General features: G+C 41.1%; 1 protein-coding gene across 1 annotated transcript in view; it reads right to left on the bottom strand.

Moving 5' to 3' along the window:
• LOC144665394 (E3 ubiquitin-protein ligase rnf213-alpha-like) overlaps positions 1–17271 on the bottom strand; it is a 160039-nt gene that overhangs the window by 7631 nt on the left and 135137 nt on the right. The window contains exons 70-81 of the mRNA XM_078526651.1: positions 16722–16875; positions 15697–15877; positions 15414–15505; positions 15240–15297; positions 14806–15005; positions 12196–12337; positions 8783–8866; positions 8396–8573; positions 2069–2276; positions 1888–1962; positions 1244–1444; positions 96–185 (exon numbers count right to left, since the gene is read on the bottom strand). Of these exons, the coding sequence (XP_078382777.1) occupies positions 96–185; positions 1244–1444; positions 1888–1962; positions 2069–2276; positions 8396–8573; positions 8783–8866; positions 12196–12337; positions 14806–15005; positions 15240–15297; positions 15414–15505; positions 15697–15877; positions 16722–16875 (1663 nt within the window). The remainder of the gene's footprint in view (positions 1–95; positions 186–1243; positions 1445–1887; positions 1963–2068; positions 2277–8395; positions 8574–8782; positions 8867–12195; positions 12338–14805; positions 15006–15239; positions 15298–15413; positions 15506–15696; positions 15878–16721; positions 16876–17271) is intronic.

Genomic DNA, 17271 nt, shown 5'->3' with positions numbered 1-17271 from the left:
ATATTATTCAATACTTTATATTGAGATATTTGTAAGTTGACAGAGGTCAGATTCACTACTTCACAGTGTAACAAAGTTAATGCAGACTGTCTGACCTGTTTGTTTCTGGACTTGATTATTGCTCTCTCTAAAGCCATGAGTCGCCATAATGCCAAGGTATGGGTCAGGTTGCAGTGTTGCTCTGCCTGTAAACAAAATAGCACCATACCCATTTGAATTACAACAGTGGCGCACGAAAGAAGGGTAGAAGGTCACAACAGTGAAGCCCGAACAGACATGCTCGAGAGGTAGCAAGTGTTTTACTAATTTATGATATTGTCCGATCGTTATGTAAGCTAAACAAATATTTTTCCCTCTACTTTCAGTACATGGCTAAAATATGGAATCTACGTCCATTTTCTATACATCGGGTAGACGTCATGTCTTCCCAATATCTTTATTCTGGATAGCTAATATCAGCATCTGCACAAAAATAATTGGTTTTCAGAAAGGCTGTGTGCCCTATCGTGTGGCGAAAAGTTTGCGGACCTCGCTTTCCATTATCCACTACGGTCTTGAGATTTACAGCTTAAGTGTGGATCCAGTATCATTAAATCTTCCAGGAGGTGTTGTTGGCCGTTTAATTTGAATTGCCACAACATTGGCACACGAAAAAGTAGGTAGCAGGTCACAACAGTGAAGCCCGAACAGAGGTTACAGAATTTTAAGAAAAGAGGTGCTCAAGATAGTCTGACTATATAAGCTACAAATCAAACTTATTTTTCCTCTGTTTCAATATATGGCTAGAATACAGAATCTTCGTCCGTTTCCAATGAATCATTAAAAAGCTTTTTCTTCCCAGAACAATCTATCGATTAATCTTCACTGATTTCGTAATGCGCTGTAGCTAATGTCAGCATTTTAAAATAGAAATAATTAAAAAATAATAATAAAGGGTTTTCAGGAAAGCCATGCGGCATATCGTGTGTGCAAAATTTTGCGGACTATGCTTCCCATTATTTTTAGTCATTCGTAAATTAACATTATACACAATAACGGAGTTAGAATGAAATTAATTTTCCTTTTTTCCTCAAGATATTTGTTCATTGACTTGCTTAGTGGTTTACAACATAGTTAATATCAAAAGTTTGTGGCTCAGCTCAATAACTTTTTTATACAAACGGTAGTTTGTCTTAGCTCATGAAGTATCCCCATTCAAGAAAAAGGTTTAAGATTTGAATTCACCGTTCGATACAGTACTTACTGTTGGGCTCTTGAGTCCGCGTTCTTTGGGTAACTTTAGTACTTCATGTAAGTACCATTTTAAAGGTCTCTCCGGTTGGCCACCTGACGAAGCGAGAAAACCAATGGCAATATCCAATGACGACAAAACATCGCAGATATCAGTCAAGGAAGAGCGGAAATCGACGATAATTTGGCCTTCGATGACGCGAGAAATGGATTCCTGCGGAGAAAAGGGGAAACATTAAGACACCACCTTAGGTACTGTCCATCCAAAACTCGACTTCTCGTCTACACAACAGTGGTAATAAGCTCCTAAAACAATTAGAGTCTGACATTGCGTAATGCGTAACACTACAGCGGACCACGAAATAACATTTTTCAAAGAGAAACGAGTCACAGCTACAATTACGTCAGCGTTCAAGTTACGTGCGTCTCCCGTTGCGTCTCCAACATTTTCACACAGAAACGATAGAGCTTCCTTTCTCCACTTTCGGGTGTGTTTTCAAAAGTCTCTCCGTTTTTGATGAAAACGATCAACGCCTTCTACGTTGTAGTATGTACGATGGAAGAGCATGCTTTCAAATGTGTTTACAAACGAAAACGTATTAATGTAGGAAGGGTTTTCATAGTCATTTTTAATCAAGGAAATCGTTAACTTTTTACCTGTGGAATTTTTTCAGCAAGAGATGCGAACACGGCATCGTCACGCGTGTCTCGTCTGAAAGCAAATCGCTCCTCCTAAAGTGAACAAAAAAAGTAAAAACACACAAATCGCATGTCAAAACTAAATTTCGTCAATAAAAATATTCAGTAATTTAACTTGAACATGTTGCTGACAACCTACCTTGAACTCAACAAAAGGTCTTCCTCTTAGAAACCTGTCAATTAGCTGTCTCTCCAGAGCCGCCCAGTCATAATGAACTAAAGTCTCCTGTCCCACCTCTAGAGAGTAGTTACAATGTGCCAGGATAAGGGGCAGCAGGTCCCTCTCAGGATCATAAGCTATCAGATGTGACATGGTCACCTCCGTCACGGAAACACGCTCCAGGGCGCTTTAAACAAAACAGCGTTTAAAAGTAACGAGAAGAAATTGATCGAAGGGTAATTCATATAAGCACAAGACCCGATGCCCGGTTGTGGTAATCTACATTATCGTTACCAGTTAGAAGATACCCTGTTATCAATTCTATTACCAGCCCTACATGGCTGTTTAGGGTATGTCATTAAACCAGAACCAAAGTAATCACTCTGGACACAAAGGATACAAACAATCCAGTGAACCAACTAAACCTCGAAGCAAATACAAGTAGCCAATACGAAGCGCGGGAATAAGTCACAATTGGTTTTGTTTTTATTGGTTGAGAAAGTGGCGCGAGCTGTTTAAACCAATCACTAAGACTTGTAATCCAAAACCAAGCGAACGCGAATAACTTTTGACATGCTCCATTCTGGGTTGTGAAAAATTGTCCTAGGTTCAGATAATCTTCTTTGGTGCCAAACAAATCCCAATTATATCAGTGCCAGAGGCCTGTCAGTATAATTGAAATTATATAAACAAACGAAGTGAGAAATATATTAGAAAACATCGGGTAGAATCCCATTTACTGTGCTACGAACCACTTTTTAACGCATCTAGAATAAAAGAAAATATAACTGTACCCCCTGGGTACGAAAATGGCACATGAAGTAATACCATAGCTCCCTGCGTTCGTATAATAGACCGCTGGCATCTGAGCCCTCCATTTTTTTAACGCTGTGAACGGTTAACACTATTGTTTTTGTATTGGCACCATTGACATGGTACCTGTCCCCTGACCTGTAAGTGTAAAAATGAGGTGCCACCACCGACAGGGAAGGGTGGGTGGGTCCTCATATATTTCTCACTTCGTTTGTTTATATAATGTCAATTATACTGGCAGGCCTCTGGCCCTGGTATAATTGGGATTGCATGTATATTACGCAAACTCCGTTCGAAATATATGAGAAAACATCAGGTAGGGTTCAAAGCATGGATGGATGGAAGAAGGATGGTGCCAATAATAGACAGACAGTATCAAAAAACTGGAAAGACTTTAATGTCGTAAAAATACTGCGAAGCTGACAAAGTCAATAAGGGAAGGTAAAGTAATTCACCATAACATCAGCAGATTGGTAAGTATAAAGTTACAAAAAGTCTCAATGAAGAACAGCATGTGCAAAAGTTGAGCTGTAAACAGGTTTGTAATAAAACTTCTGAAATGTAGAAGGAGAAGACCAGTCAGCCATCTTCAAAATCTCAGATAATGGGACGTTAGAATTGGCAGCTGCAGCGGTTGAAGCTCCACGCACAGAAGGTGCCTTAAAGATCTCACAATTGACTCCGGAGGCCTTCAGACGAGAACGTAGCCACCACGCCAAGGATCAAGCCGAAATTGGTTTGCGAGGCTTCACATCCGATATAAATAATGGATCTGGTTTAGACGAGGGGATACCTGGACGAATTGTACGCGTAGCCTTTAAGTAGCAACGTAATGTCTCCACTGGGCATAACTTGGAGTTGGAAGGGAAACGGGCGAAGAAAGCCTTAGGTAGTTGATCAGCTGTGCCCCTTTTACGAGATGATGAGAGCATAAACTCAACCCCATCAGGAAGGATGCGGCAATGGCGTAAAACGAGCTTAGTAAGTGCCGAAACTCTTTCAGGGCAAGTTAAGGAAAATAGCATTGCACGTTTCCATGACAACTTTTTGAGAGAGAGTGACCCGTTACTGCCAAGAGCCGCAAGGTATGTAGTCACCAAACTCACTTCCCAGGTGTGAGAGTCTTAACGGATATTTTTATATGATATTTTTTATTTTACCTTTCGTAGTTTAGATGTTGAAATGTTTTAATAAATAACGTACTTCGCAATTGTTTACAATTTCATGCTTTTATGTGATTAAGAGTGTTTGATTTAAAGAAAAAGTTTTTAAACGTTTAGGCTGCAAACGTGATTCCATCCGTCTACCGACACGTGCGCCACTGGACCGTAACTAGGCAACGCGCGAGTACCGGGACATATAATGTATACTGACCACGTTTTCTGGTCATGTCTTGGTGACTCGATATTTTCCCACGCGAAAGTTTAAGTTCATTATCCCTAGATTTTTTGTTCACTCAACGGAGGTCACTCAGATACTAGTTGATCTTGGTATTTTAATCTCGAAGTCTTAAACAACCTTTGTTCACGTTAATCCCTTTAAAACATTTAATTAAGTTGTTTGGAACTTACAAATTCGAGCGCGTTGCGAGTTATTGGTCTGGTTAAGTTTTTTTACACGCGTGACCAAATTCTTAGAAAGCTTAAAGTTAAGATGCTGGTTTCTAATTTATCTTGGCTGATATGCCAACAGAACTGTGCGATTATTCAGTTCCAGAAACTTATGAACAATGGAACACTTTAATTCCTCTGCTTACGTCTAATTATGTTAACTCTATTCATGCGCTTAAGTTCGCTAAGCCTTTGTTTAAGTTGTTGAATCAAAACAGGTCACGTTCCGAAATGATCAGTGCACTTAGTCCAGCAAACGCAGTGATTGGAATCAGAAAAACATGTTTAATTGGAGTTGCCTTTGTTATCGGGGTGTTTTAACCGCCGAGTTTAAAGTCTTTTTAGACCTTATTGGAAAAACTAGCGCGTGGGTCTAATCCTTTAAAAGATGCCGACATTTCTATACCAATGAATAGACTCCCAGTCTATAATCACAGCGCGTTGTTTGGCTAGCAACGGTTGAAGTTTTAGCGTCGTGCGCTCTGGAAAAGTCAGTTGTAAGTACGAGCAGATCAGTAAAACATCTCAAGCAATAAACGAGTGAAAACCAGAGAGAAGCCTTCTTCCTCGGTACAACACGAGTGGCCTCAAAAAGAGCACAGTTTGCCCCTCGACAGGAGTATCTAAGTTTAGGGAGGCGATTGTTGAACATCCCCTTTAGAAGCTGAATGACTAACGGGTATTGACCCACAGGAAGGCCATTCAGTTTGGCGTGGAAGGTGAAGATCGCTGAGCGTCGTACATTAACTGAGCGATAATCTGCACCACTGTTGAAGTACTCGGTTAAGTAGAGCAGAATGTCAGTTAAAGACGCTGAAATAGGATCAGTCTTTCTCTCAACATACCAGCCACTCCAGCATCTCCAAGCTGATTGATATGTTTTTCGTTTTTTTCCTCGGGATGCCGAAAGGAGAATCTCCGTAACGTTGTCTGGAATTCCCATTGCCCGGTACTGTCCCCGAAGACATGAAACACGGCTAAGTGTAGTTTGGGGAACATTGGATGAATCTTCTGATGGTCAGGAGGTGTCTGTAGCTCGGGAGCAGGACTGGTTCCTCGACCAGGAGGCTCAATAGTAGTGGCCAACACGGTTGTGCTGGCCAAATGGATGCCACTAATATGATGTCTGCTTTGTCCTGAGTGACTTTGTTTAGGACGGCTGGGATAAGATTGAAGGGTGGAAAGGCGTAACCCTTGAAGGGTGCCCAGTCCATTGTCAATGCATCCGCGTGTAGAGCCTCTGAAGTTGGACGCCACCTGAAAGAAAATCTATCCACCTCGACTGGGACATGCTGAGGTGGCGATCTGTTGAAGCTTGTCAGCATCTCCTTACACTTCCTTGGGTTCAGGTGAAGGTGTTTTTCTTGAGACCATTTATGGACGTGATCGGCAGCATGCTGTAAATATTACTAACGTTAGACGGCTGTACTATTTCATAGTCAGCGAATTTCCATTATTAATTATCTGGGTTGGAATTAAACATGACTTTTCTTTCTAGATTAACATCGAATCCTAGGCTTTCCAGGAGGGATACAGCCGGCGCAGAGCTGTGTGACTCTGTGCCTCCTGGTAAGTTGACCCCAAGATTAGAAAGTCGTCCAGATAGAGTATCATACGAACCCCCCGTTTGCGAAGGAATGCTGCTACGGGTTTTAAAAGTTTGGTGAAGATCCTTGGTGTGGTATTTAAGCCAAAACAAAGGCCTTGGAAGGCGTAACATTTGTCTCTCCAAAGGAATTGAAGAAACCCTTGCGACTCCTTGTGGACTGGGGGTGACAAATAAGCATCTTTCAGATCCAGATTGGTCATTTAATCGCCTTTTTGAAGTAGAGACTTTAGGCAATGATTGTCTTTCATCTGGAAGTGTGAGTTTTTCGCAAACTTGTTCAGGATACTAAAGTCTATCACAGACCGAAAAGTTCCACCCTTTTTGGGGACTAGGAACAAACGACTGAAGAAACCCTCTCTTATGGGGGGGGGGGGGGAAGAAGGCTCTCCACCTCTGAATCTATGAGGTGAGAATTAATTTGGTTGGGGCGTGTAACTGGTAGGGTAGGGTAGGGTGGATTGCCACGCAACGGAATTTTGTAACCTAAAACAATACTGAGGATGTCTGCGTCGGAAGTTTTTTCCCTCCAGTTGTCTATGAATGAGTCGATTCTTTTGTCTCTTGTTTGGGGGCACGAAAGGAACGTCCATTTATTGAACGGTTGTTGTACTTAGAGTAGGAGCCATCAAAGATCTTGTCCTTGTTAGGAGGTCGCGATGACCATGAGCGTGGGCGCTTAGCAGGCCGGAAGGCCGCATCCAAGTTCTTTGCGAGGCCCCTCGAAAGGTCTGCTTGCTTTGATGCAATACTTGGAAAGTCATCCCGAAGTGCATACGCTTAGCATGGGGGAGATGCTGGTCAGCCAGGACAATCTTGTCCTTATGTCTGGCCACGAGGATTTTCGTCCTCCGTAAAACTGAAAACTGGAAGCAAACATATTGACTGCTCAAGAATTAATTTGATGTCATCTTTGGATATATCTTGGTCCGAACATAAGGCATCGTGTAAGCAACAAAAAGGACCTGTTAAGTTTAGCATGGATCTGCACAGAGGCCAGTTCTTTGTCACGCTCTTGTGTTTACTCTCGAGACTTAAATGGCGAGGTCTGATTCAAAACAGAGTTGCCCAAGGTCGGCGAGAACAGGCAGTCGACATATGGGATTGAATAACTATCAAGTAGTCACTTACTTGATCATAAGATAACTTCCGACGGAAGTGTTTTTTTCAAAAAAGAGGTAAAATCCGGATCATAAAGATCACCACCATTTGCAGACACATTTGGTGCGTTTGGCAGCTTTTCGGCGTCATTTGGGGGTTTGTTAACTCTCGCTTTGAGGTTCAGAAACCTCGGTTGGTGGCACATTAGCCCGAGTTGGTAGCTCATTAGCCCCCACTGGTGGCTTTAAAGCTGTAACCCTGCCCTGACTATCGGATAATAGGTCTTCGTCCGAGTGAGCCATCACAGGGAGTGTGTCAGTTTCCACGCTAGGATTTGGCGGGAAGACCGTGAGGTTTTGATGCCAATGCTTTTCCATGGATGACACGCGCTCGTTTGTGTATTATAGGTCTTCTTGGACCTCTTGGAAATTTTTTAGGATAGCCGATAAGGAATCCTGTTCCTCATTTGAGGATCTCGGACGTTTATGTGGGCTTGGAGGAGGAGAATGCTCCGGGTCGTTTCGGCGGCCATGTTTAGTTCTCGAACGAGATCTCGAGAGTCAACGATGCCGTTTCTTGCTCATTGCGAAGGAACCAGAGAAATAAAATCCTTGAAAGGGAAGCGACTACTTACCCAAAAAACGAAACTACTCTAAATGAGCCGAGGTTAACCGTGAGACGGCCTAAAAACAAAAAATAGGTGGTAAAAGAAACCTCTTACCTGTTTTGGTGCGTAGCACGAGTGAAAAGATGGAGGGCTCAGATGCCAGCGGTCTATTATGCGAACGCATGGAGTTATGGTATTACGTCATGTGACATTTTCGTACCCAAGGGGGTACAGTTATCTTTTCTTTTATTCTAGATGCGTTAAAGAGTGGTTCGAAGCAGAGTAAATTGGATTCTACCTGATGTTTTCTCATATATTTCAAACGGAGTTTGTGTAATATAATTCTAAAATGAGGAGACAGTTTAAACACAATGCAAATATTTCTTTAACTTAACTTATCATTTTGAAGGATGTTTTCTGTTACACTCGTATACTGCAGCTTACAGGTTGTTAAGAATGAGATCTAGATGGGGAACGGACATTCCATGCCACTTGCATCGAGGAATTATTTGTACCATGAGGAATTTAAACACAACATCGCGTAACAACATAAGCTTATCATGACGTACCTATCTTGGCTAGTTTCACTACGATACGCTCCCAGAAACTCGTCATGCGTATTAACTAAGAAGAAGGTGAGCGATGTTGTACACACCCCCATCCCAGTGGTACTGGGGAGCAACATGGCAATTGGACAGTCGTTGTCCATGGTGGTATTGAAAAGGTCTTGTGGTACACGAAGGCGTCCTAAGAGAACAAAGAAACATTACAGACAAGTTAAAAGCAAATTCAAATCCGCCTGAAAAAGAACCTCAGTGACGGGTTATGTTAAGTTTTTGCCACATCATGCTCGGATGAATTGACCACAGTTGTATCAGTACTATAATAAAAGTGGTTTATCGTCGTTTTACACGAATTACTTGAGATTCCATGAAATAAGAAATAGTTAAACTTACCTTGATCACCAAGAAATGACCGGCAAGAATTCCATGCAGTTTTGAAACGCTGGAACAAGTTATTGTACTCATCTTTGACAGATCCTAGTAAAAAGGAACAGGATGTAAACATGTCAGTAATATATCAGACACCATTTACGTCACAATTTACTTCATTTGCCAGTGATCAACTCTAACCGTCATATCTTGAGCTCACTTAGTATCCTGGGTTAGGTTTTTAGCCATGTTTGTTCTATTTGCTTTCACTTTTGATAATCATGACCGTATCTGGTAAGTCACGTGAGCAGAACACAGAAATCCTTATTTCTTTCTCCGATGAAACAAAAGCCAAAGGGTGGAGAGCACTCAGTAAGCGAATCTTAACAAATCCATTATATAGATTTTGCTTCTAAATGCATTCTACCCATGGTGTTGATTTAAACGAATCAAAATGTAAGCTAATAAAATTTGGTTTGTATCTGATCTTAAAAAAGTTGGTAAAAACGTATAAAAACTGACTTTTCGGTAACTCTCTGTTACCTTCATCAGAGTTAAAAAAAAATTGGTTCAGTTTTTGCATAATAAGTATTTTATACACCGCCGGTCTCTAGGGATGTTCCCAATGTTAAATTAACTTGTGGGAATTGCACATGCTCATTCACACAGTTAATGTCCTGGATAGAATGTAGCGCTTCTAGGAATAGGCGTTGTTGCCTATTGTTGACATTTCTTTCTAAAATTTCTACATAATCCGGATGAATGTCATGGTCTGTTGTTTCCGCGTGAAATCTTATTGCGCTTTCGTTATTAGATCTTGTGCCAGGCTTGTGTTCTGCGCCGCGCGAATTCCATGATCTTTTTCTCTCTCCCACATAGGCAAAATCACACCCCCCGAGACAACAAAATTTAAAAAGGGAAGAACGAAATGCTTGCAAGGCTCTTAAAGAGGACAAGAGCGTTTTGGTTATAAAAGCCGACAAAGGAAACTGCACTGTTGTTATGAACAAGACGGATTATGACAACCAAATCCGTGCAATGCTTCAAGACAGGGATGTATACCAGCCGATCACGGATAAAAGGCGAAATCCAACCTCCAAAACAGAGTCAGCCCTTCAGAAGAAGCTTCTGGATCTCAAAAAGGCAGGGCAATTTGACAGAATCAGAGTACTGGAGACTCAGGCCATCCGAGTCTACACCAGCAGCCTTTTACGGACTTCCAAAGATACACAAGGTAAAGCTGGAACCCAAAGAAGACCACTTTACTCTGCCAAAAGAAGCAACGCCTCAAGTTCCGTTAAGACCAATTAACAGCTGTACTGGCAGTCCGACATACCAGCTTTCCAAGTATTTGGCGTCCATCTTAAAATCCCTCCAGAGCGAAAGAGGCTTCCCTGTCAAGAACGCTAAAGAATTTACAAACTTTATAAGCAGCCAAGTAGTAGCCGAAGACGAACAAATTGTGTCCTTCGATGTTGTGTCTCTCTTCACTTCAATCCCAGTAGATTTGGCGATAAATATTGTTCAATGCAAACTTGGTGAGACAACTGAATGGAAAGCCCTTACACGCTTGACACAAGCTCAAGTTCTCGATCTACTCTCCTTCGTACTTAACAACAGCTATTTCTCATCGGAAGGAACTCAGTACCACCAAGTATTTGGCTGTGCGATGGGATCGCCTGTCAGCGCAGTGATCGCCGAATTAGTCATGGAAGAAATTGAGGAAAAGGCCTTAGCCTCTGCACCAGTAGAACCGCGTTGGTGGCGCCGCTACGTTGACGACTCTAATGCGTGCCTAAAGAGTGAAAGCATCAGAGTTTTTCACAGCCATTTGAATTCCATTAACCCTCATATCCAATTCACAAAAGAAATGCCAACTACAGGCGCGGAAGGCCAAACCATAGCTTTCCTTGATACAAGTAACACGGTATCTGCGAGTGGTCAAGTGGAAGTGGGCGTGTACAGGAAACCCACGCACACAAACAAATATCTCCTTTCGAGTCACATAGTCCCGCGCAATGCAAACGACTCGGAGCTGTAGTAAAGACACTAATGGATCGTGCCAAATATCTTCCCTCAACCCCTGAGCGGAAACAGAGCGAAAAACAACAAGTAAACGGTGACCTTAAAGTCAACGGATACCCCTAAAGTTTCATCGATCGTTGCCTTGTTTCGGCTCAAGAAACCATACAGCCAGAAAACCAAGAAAGTCAAGAAAGTCCAAGGGGTTACGCTTCAATCCCATACATTTAGGGTGTTTCCGAGAGAGTTCGACGTGTGCTTAGCAGAGAAAACATAAGAACCACTTTCAAGCCTGTTAAAACACTGGGCAGTATCTTTAAGATACCAAAATACCGCCCCGCCACAAATCAGATCAAGGGAATTGTGTACAAAGTCAAATGCAAAACATGTGATTTTGCCTATGTGGGAGAGAGCAAAAGATCATGGAATTCGCGCGGCGCAGAACACAAGCCTGGCACAAGATCTAATAACGAAAGCGCAATAAGATTTCACGCGGAAACAACAGACCATGACATTCATCCGGATTATGTAGAAATTTTAGAAAGAAATGTCAACAATAGGCAACAACGCCTATTCCTAGAAGCGCTACATTCTATCCAGGACATTAACTGTGTGAATGAGCATGTGCATTTCCCACAAGTTAATTTAACATTGGGAACATCCCTAGAGACCGGCAGTGTATAAAATACTTATTATGCAAAAACTGAACCAATTTTTTTTAACTCTGATGAAGGTAACAGAGAGTTACCGAAAATTCAGTTTTTATACGTTTTTACCAACTTTTTTAAGATCAGATACAAACCAAATTTTATTATGTCAAACACTGATCGCCCTTATAACAAAATGTAAGCTGTTTGAGTTTTTAGGGTTTTTTGTGTTCTGCTCACGTGACTTACCAAATGTGGTCATGACTACCGAAAATGAAGGCAACCGCTAAAGACAAAATTTGGCCAAAAACTAAAACCAGGATACAAAGGGAGCCCAAGATATGACGGTAAGAAATCATCCTTATCAATCATTTTGTAACTTGAAGAATTCAAATACGCATTGCTCATACTAGGCTTCGGCAACCTAATATGGGTTTCGAATTATCTTTAGTATTGATTTATCTTCGTTTTTTAAAAGGGCAATTTGTATTTGGGTCTCAACCAACCAACCAACCAACCAACCAACTAACTAAATAACTAACTAACGAATGAGTTTTTTCAAGTTGCCTTCCTTTATACAGTGATTTTTTTGCTTGAGTAATGTCCGAGTGAACACAGTAAGAGTAGACTGGCTTACTCTTGAAACCAAAGAGAAGTACATGATCATAAGAAAGAACATAACTAGACGCGTGATAAGTTTAGTTTATAATTCAAATCTTGATCGACAAGTGAAAAATGAAAAAGAAATAAACATAGTTGTTACATTACCTCTTGGAAGATCCTGTAGGAATTTGCGGATGGTATAGTTCTCAGCATCTGTTCTATCAATTCTTCTGTGAAATCTGTCCATCAACAAACGCTGGAGACGAACAATGTCGGGGAGAAACTGGACGAAGCGCAATTTGTGTTCCTATATTTGTGAAAGAGAAAATTGATAAAGATTCTCTACACCCCATTCTGGGGCATCTAACCACAGGTAACCAAAGCGTACTATGAGAGTTTGTATGGATGTACTATAAGAGCTTGTATGGATTTGAAATAAAGTTGAGAAAAATATCTCTTTTTACCGGTGAAAAGTTATAATGAAACTTTAAACCTTACCTGGTGTCACGTTTTTGTATTTCTAGTGCTTTAAAAAGGCGAACGCGCGATTTTCGTCTTAACCGTCTGTTGCGTACTAAAAGAAAGACAAGGTAGGAAAGCAAATTCGAAAGGCGAACGCAGGCCTCTTCAAAAAACTCGCTAAAGTAGCTCAAAACCAGACGTAGCTTGATCTTTTTACTTCACGATCCAAGAGCGATAAATATTCCATCTTTCTGTGTAATTGAATTGCATTCAAGTTGAAGTTTGGAGCTAAAAACTTCATTTGAATTCTCAACTTCGGCACAAATCGGTCGCCATTAGGCCGTGAAATACAAATGCGAGCACCTAGCTAACGGTCGGGCCTAGGGCGAGTACAAAATCCATCCCATCCGGGAGAGACAGAGGAGACCTCTTGTAAGCACCATCTCATGCTCACTACAACCACTATAAGTTAATTTTTGCAACGGCGGGTAAACCCAAACGTCAGCAACCCATTCAATCAACATTCAAATCTGTGCACCGTTCCCAGCGTTACAAAAATTAACTTATAGTGGCTGTAGTGAGTATGAGATGGTGCTTACAAGAGGTCTCCTCTGTCTCCCCCGGATGGGGTGGATTTTGTACTCGCCCTAGGCTCGACCGTTAGCTAGGTGCTCGCATTTGTATTTCACGGCCTAATGGCGACCGATTTGTGTCGAAGTTGTGAATTCAAATGAAGTTTTTAGCTCCAAACTTCAACTTGAATGCAATTCAATTACACAGAAAGATGGAATATTTATCGCTCTTGGATCGTGAAGTAAAAAGATCAAGCTACGTCTGGTTTTGAGCTACTTTAGCGAGTTTTTTGAAGAGGCCTGCGTTCGCCTTTCGAATTTTCTTTCCTACCTTGTCTTTCTTTTAGTACGCAACAGACGGTTAAGACGAAAACCGCGCGTATGACTTTCTAAAGCACTAGAAATACAAAAACGTGACACCAGGTAAGGTTTAAAGTTTCATTATAACTTTTCACCGGTAAAAAGGGATATTTTTCTCAACTTTATTTCAAATCCATACAAGCCTTCTTAGTACATCCATACAAACTCTCATAGTACGCTTTGGTTACCTGTGATCTAACCAGCGCGAAAATTGATCGACGTGATGAGCTTTTCCTTAAGGGTCATTACCGCTTGAAAATTTTAATAAAGCTCAAAAGAAAACAACAACAAAAACAATGTTTAGCTTCCCGAACATCTCTGCTCGTTGATACAACTATTTAAGAAATAGAAAACATGTTCCGTGTTTCTATCGAGTTATAGAAACACGAGTGGAAGTTTGGGAGAACGAGAAATGCTGTGGGAACACGAGTCGATAGACGAGTGTTTCCACAGCTTTTTCGAGTTCTCCCAAACTTTCACGAGTGTTTCTATAACTCGATAGAAACACGGAAAACATGTTTTCTATTTCTTTTAGAAAACAGCACAAAGAAAATAACGCACATCAAAGTAATATTTAGCGCTTTATTTAACATCAAAACGTAGATTCTCTTCACCTCGCGGTTTTACGTCATGAACAGTAATCAACCAATCATAGTACGGGAGTCGATGAACAGAAATAAATCAACTGTTCAACATTTGCTTCAAGGTTAAAATTCACCGTTGTTTGGCCAAACAAACAAAGAAAACAAGCCCCAAAGTTAACGTAATTATGAGAAATAACTAAGTCGATGGTTTAACTGAAGTCCAGCACTGGAAGGAGTCAAGAATTGTGGTTTTATTTCGCTTCATCGAACTAACCGAATGGTTTGACGACCGACGATCGAGCGACTCGAACCTTGGAGGTGAAAGTGAATTATTTTTCTGTTAAAAGAAGTTTGACTCGGCATTCTGGACGAATATCTTGTCCAGTTGAGGAGCTGTGAATAGTTCTGAAGTGCTGCAAAGCCTAGAATGGAGTGAAGTTGCGCCAATTCATATACTTCTTTGAAAGGTCAGCCGCTTCGATAATTTCTTTCACAGACTATTTTTGAATGTGTAGCGGGCTCTGTAAACATCTTACTCGCTTGTTTTAAAATGTGCAAATATTTGTTTAGTCTTAACCTGGTTTTTGTCAGCTGTGACATTAAAATTTGGCACAATTATTAGTTGTTATTTTTGCATTGCTTATTTTAGCGCCGTGAATATTGATTGCCGTGTCTACGATAACTGTCTGTGTCTCCATCGAGTTATAGAAACACAATTTTTAACCAATCAGCGCACGTATTTACTTTGTGCTATTTTCTAAAACATACTAAGAAATGTGTTTGAGCATTGGCGGTACCTGTTTAAGGAAAGCATTCAGCACTTTGTACTCTTCCTCTCCACCAGAAAGAACTTCCTGTTGGAATGAGTTTCCCAGATGTTCCACAGTGATTTGCCGTCGGTACTTCCAAAGGGACCTGGACATGGGTCTTACGCCCAGGGTTAAATCTTCCACATGCGCATCGAACTCATACAACTGTCTCACTAATGGATCACTTCCTGTTGACCATAGATCGAGAACAAGACGGAACAAAACAAAATTACCACTTTTTCGTCAATAAATGCGGCAATCTCTAGATTCGTCAAAGTTTACATACAAGTTAAACTGATTTCTTTTTAGTATTTACACTGCAAAACTCGGGTTATGAACATGTTCATTCGAAACTAACATGAAAGTAATATACATCGTTCTAAAGACGTTGTAACTTCATTTTAAAAAACGAACTAACGTACCAAATCTCTCGTCTTCCATCAGAAGCCTCGAAGCCTTCTGTAGATTCTGGTCAAGATGCTAACATGGATTGCATAGAATAACGACATTAGAAAAAATTGCGTCTAAAACAGGAGACAGTATAAGGAAGGGAATAAAATAATCAAGGCATATTAATGACCAAACTGATAACATACCGCGATGACAGGAAAAAGAATGACAGAACAGAAATCTGTCTCCCAGCTCATGCGACTGGCTCGACTTTGAAGGCGCATGCCATGTGCGTCTGCTGAAGATGATAAAAGAAAAAGACGAATAATCATGCACCAGCATTCATACGTAAACTGAATTTGCTGACGGTTACCCATGCGAGAAACCTCCCTTTCAAGTTCTAAGATATGCAAACAGGTCTCTTTTCAGTTTTCAGGTCTTCTTTTAGGTCTTATTTCATACCACATATTAAAGTAAACTAGTTTGTACCAGTTTGTCCTCCATTAAGCGATATCATTTGCTGTAGTACAAGGTGAACGGTCAGTGCTGCGTCATCAACACTACGTGCCAGTGCCCTGCCAAGAACATCCAGGTCCCTCTGGAGATGCTGCCACAAAAACTGCGCTACAGTCTGTGCTGGACATGGAGGTGTGATCAGCTCTGCGGTTGCCTTTGCAAAGAAGCATACTTGATTTAAATTTACGTTCTGTAAAACGCATATGGCTAAAGGAAGTTAATGACATTGATTAGATATTACCTACAATTGAAGTACCTTTTGTGGGAATCTATAAACAAAGTATTTTACTGAAGATTAATTTTTATTTCAACAATGACACGAGCATGGGACAAAGAAAAATTATGAGTCCCCGACGGGAATCGAACCCATGGCCTCCCAGATACCGGTTGGGCGCTCTAACCAACTGAGCTACGAGAGACTCGTGGTGAGCTGGGCCATTTTCTAGGTTGATATGTGACACGCGTCCTGCATACTGCTAGGATCAGCAATGTCGAAATCATCACTGAAGTGTGTTGTAAATAATAAAGATAATAAATTTTGAGCTCGGTGATAAATAATGAAGATGAATTTTTATTTCAACAATGACACGAGCATGGGACAAAGAAAAATTCTGAGTCCCCGACGGGAATCGAACCCACGGCCTCCCAGATACCGGTTGGGCGCTCTAACCAACTGAGCTACGAGAGACTCGTGGTGAGCTGGGCCATTTACTAGGTTGATATGTGACACGCGTCCTGCATACTGCTAGGATCAGCAATGTCGAAATCATCACTGAAGTGTATTGTAAATAATAAAGATGGTAAATTTTGAGCTGGAAAAGAAAAACAATATCCGAAGGAAAACTAGTTTGAAGTTTGTCTCCTTAGCAGTTTCCAGTCCACTATTTAATTGCAATAAGCCACGTAGAACGACCAAACCTGGTCCACTGTCTTACTTCCTCTCCTAGCCAAACTCTATCTTGCTTCACAATAATGTTCACTGGTGTCAAACTACTTACCGGAGCATTTCTGCATGCTCCCATGACCATGGCCGAGTGCATGATAATTCGCAGGAGACTGCACACTATCGGTGACATCTTTCTTTGTGGCTCAGCACAAGCAGGTCTCGAACCAGGTTTACCCAGCGCGTGGCCAGTCTTTGTTTTGTCCTTTCTGGAAAATAAACGATAGAAAGTAAATTAGACTTCATTCCCTATGCTGCGAGCCGTTAAAAGCTACAGAAATGGGTTGTAAATTGAGTGCTGTTACCATGAACAAATCAAAAGCCCTCTGGGCTTAGTGTCTCGTGACTCTTTTCAGAGTTTAATTTATTTGAAAATAGACTGCTTTTCACGTCTATTTATTGCTTGTAAAGATATCGAAAATTAAAAAGCGTGCATCTAACATAAAGAAACATTTAGACTCCTCACCCCTAAAATTTGAACTAAAACTAAAGCTACTTTTGTCGCTCGATAAAAGTTGTGACATTCACAACACGATATACGAAACTCTTGATTCACTTGTCAATTCAGAAACCTTTGTCGTGAATGCTTGCGCTGAACTTCACGA

This window comes from Oculina patagonica, chromosome 1, assembly GCF_052425735.1.
Source record: "Oculina patagonica isolate OP01 chromosome 1, crgOcupat, whole genome shotgun sequence".
Classification (NCBI taxonomy): Eukaryota; Metazoa; Cnidaria; class Anthozoa; order Scleractinia; family Oculinidae; genus Oculina; species Oculina patagonica.
Note: the sequence above shows the minus strand (reverse complement) of the source record. Positions and strands in the feature narration are given on the sequence as shown.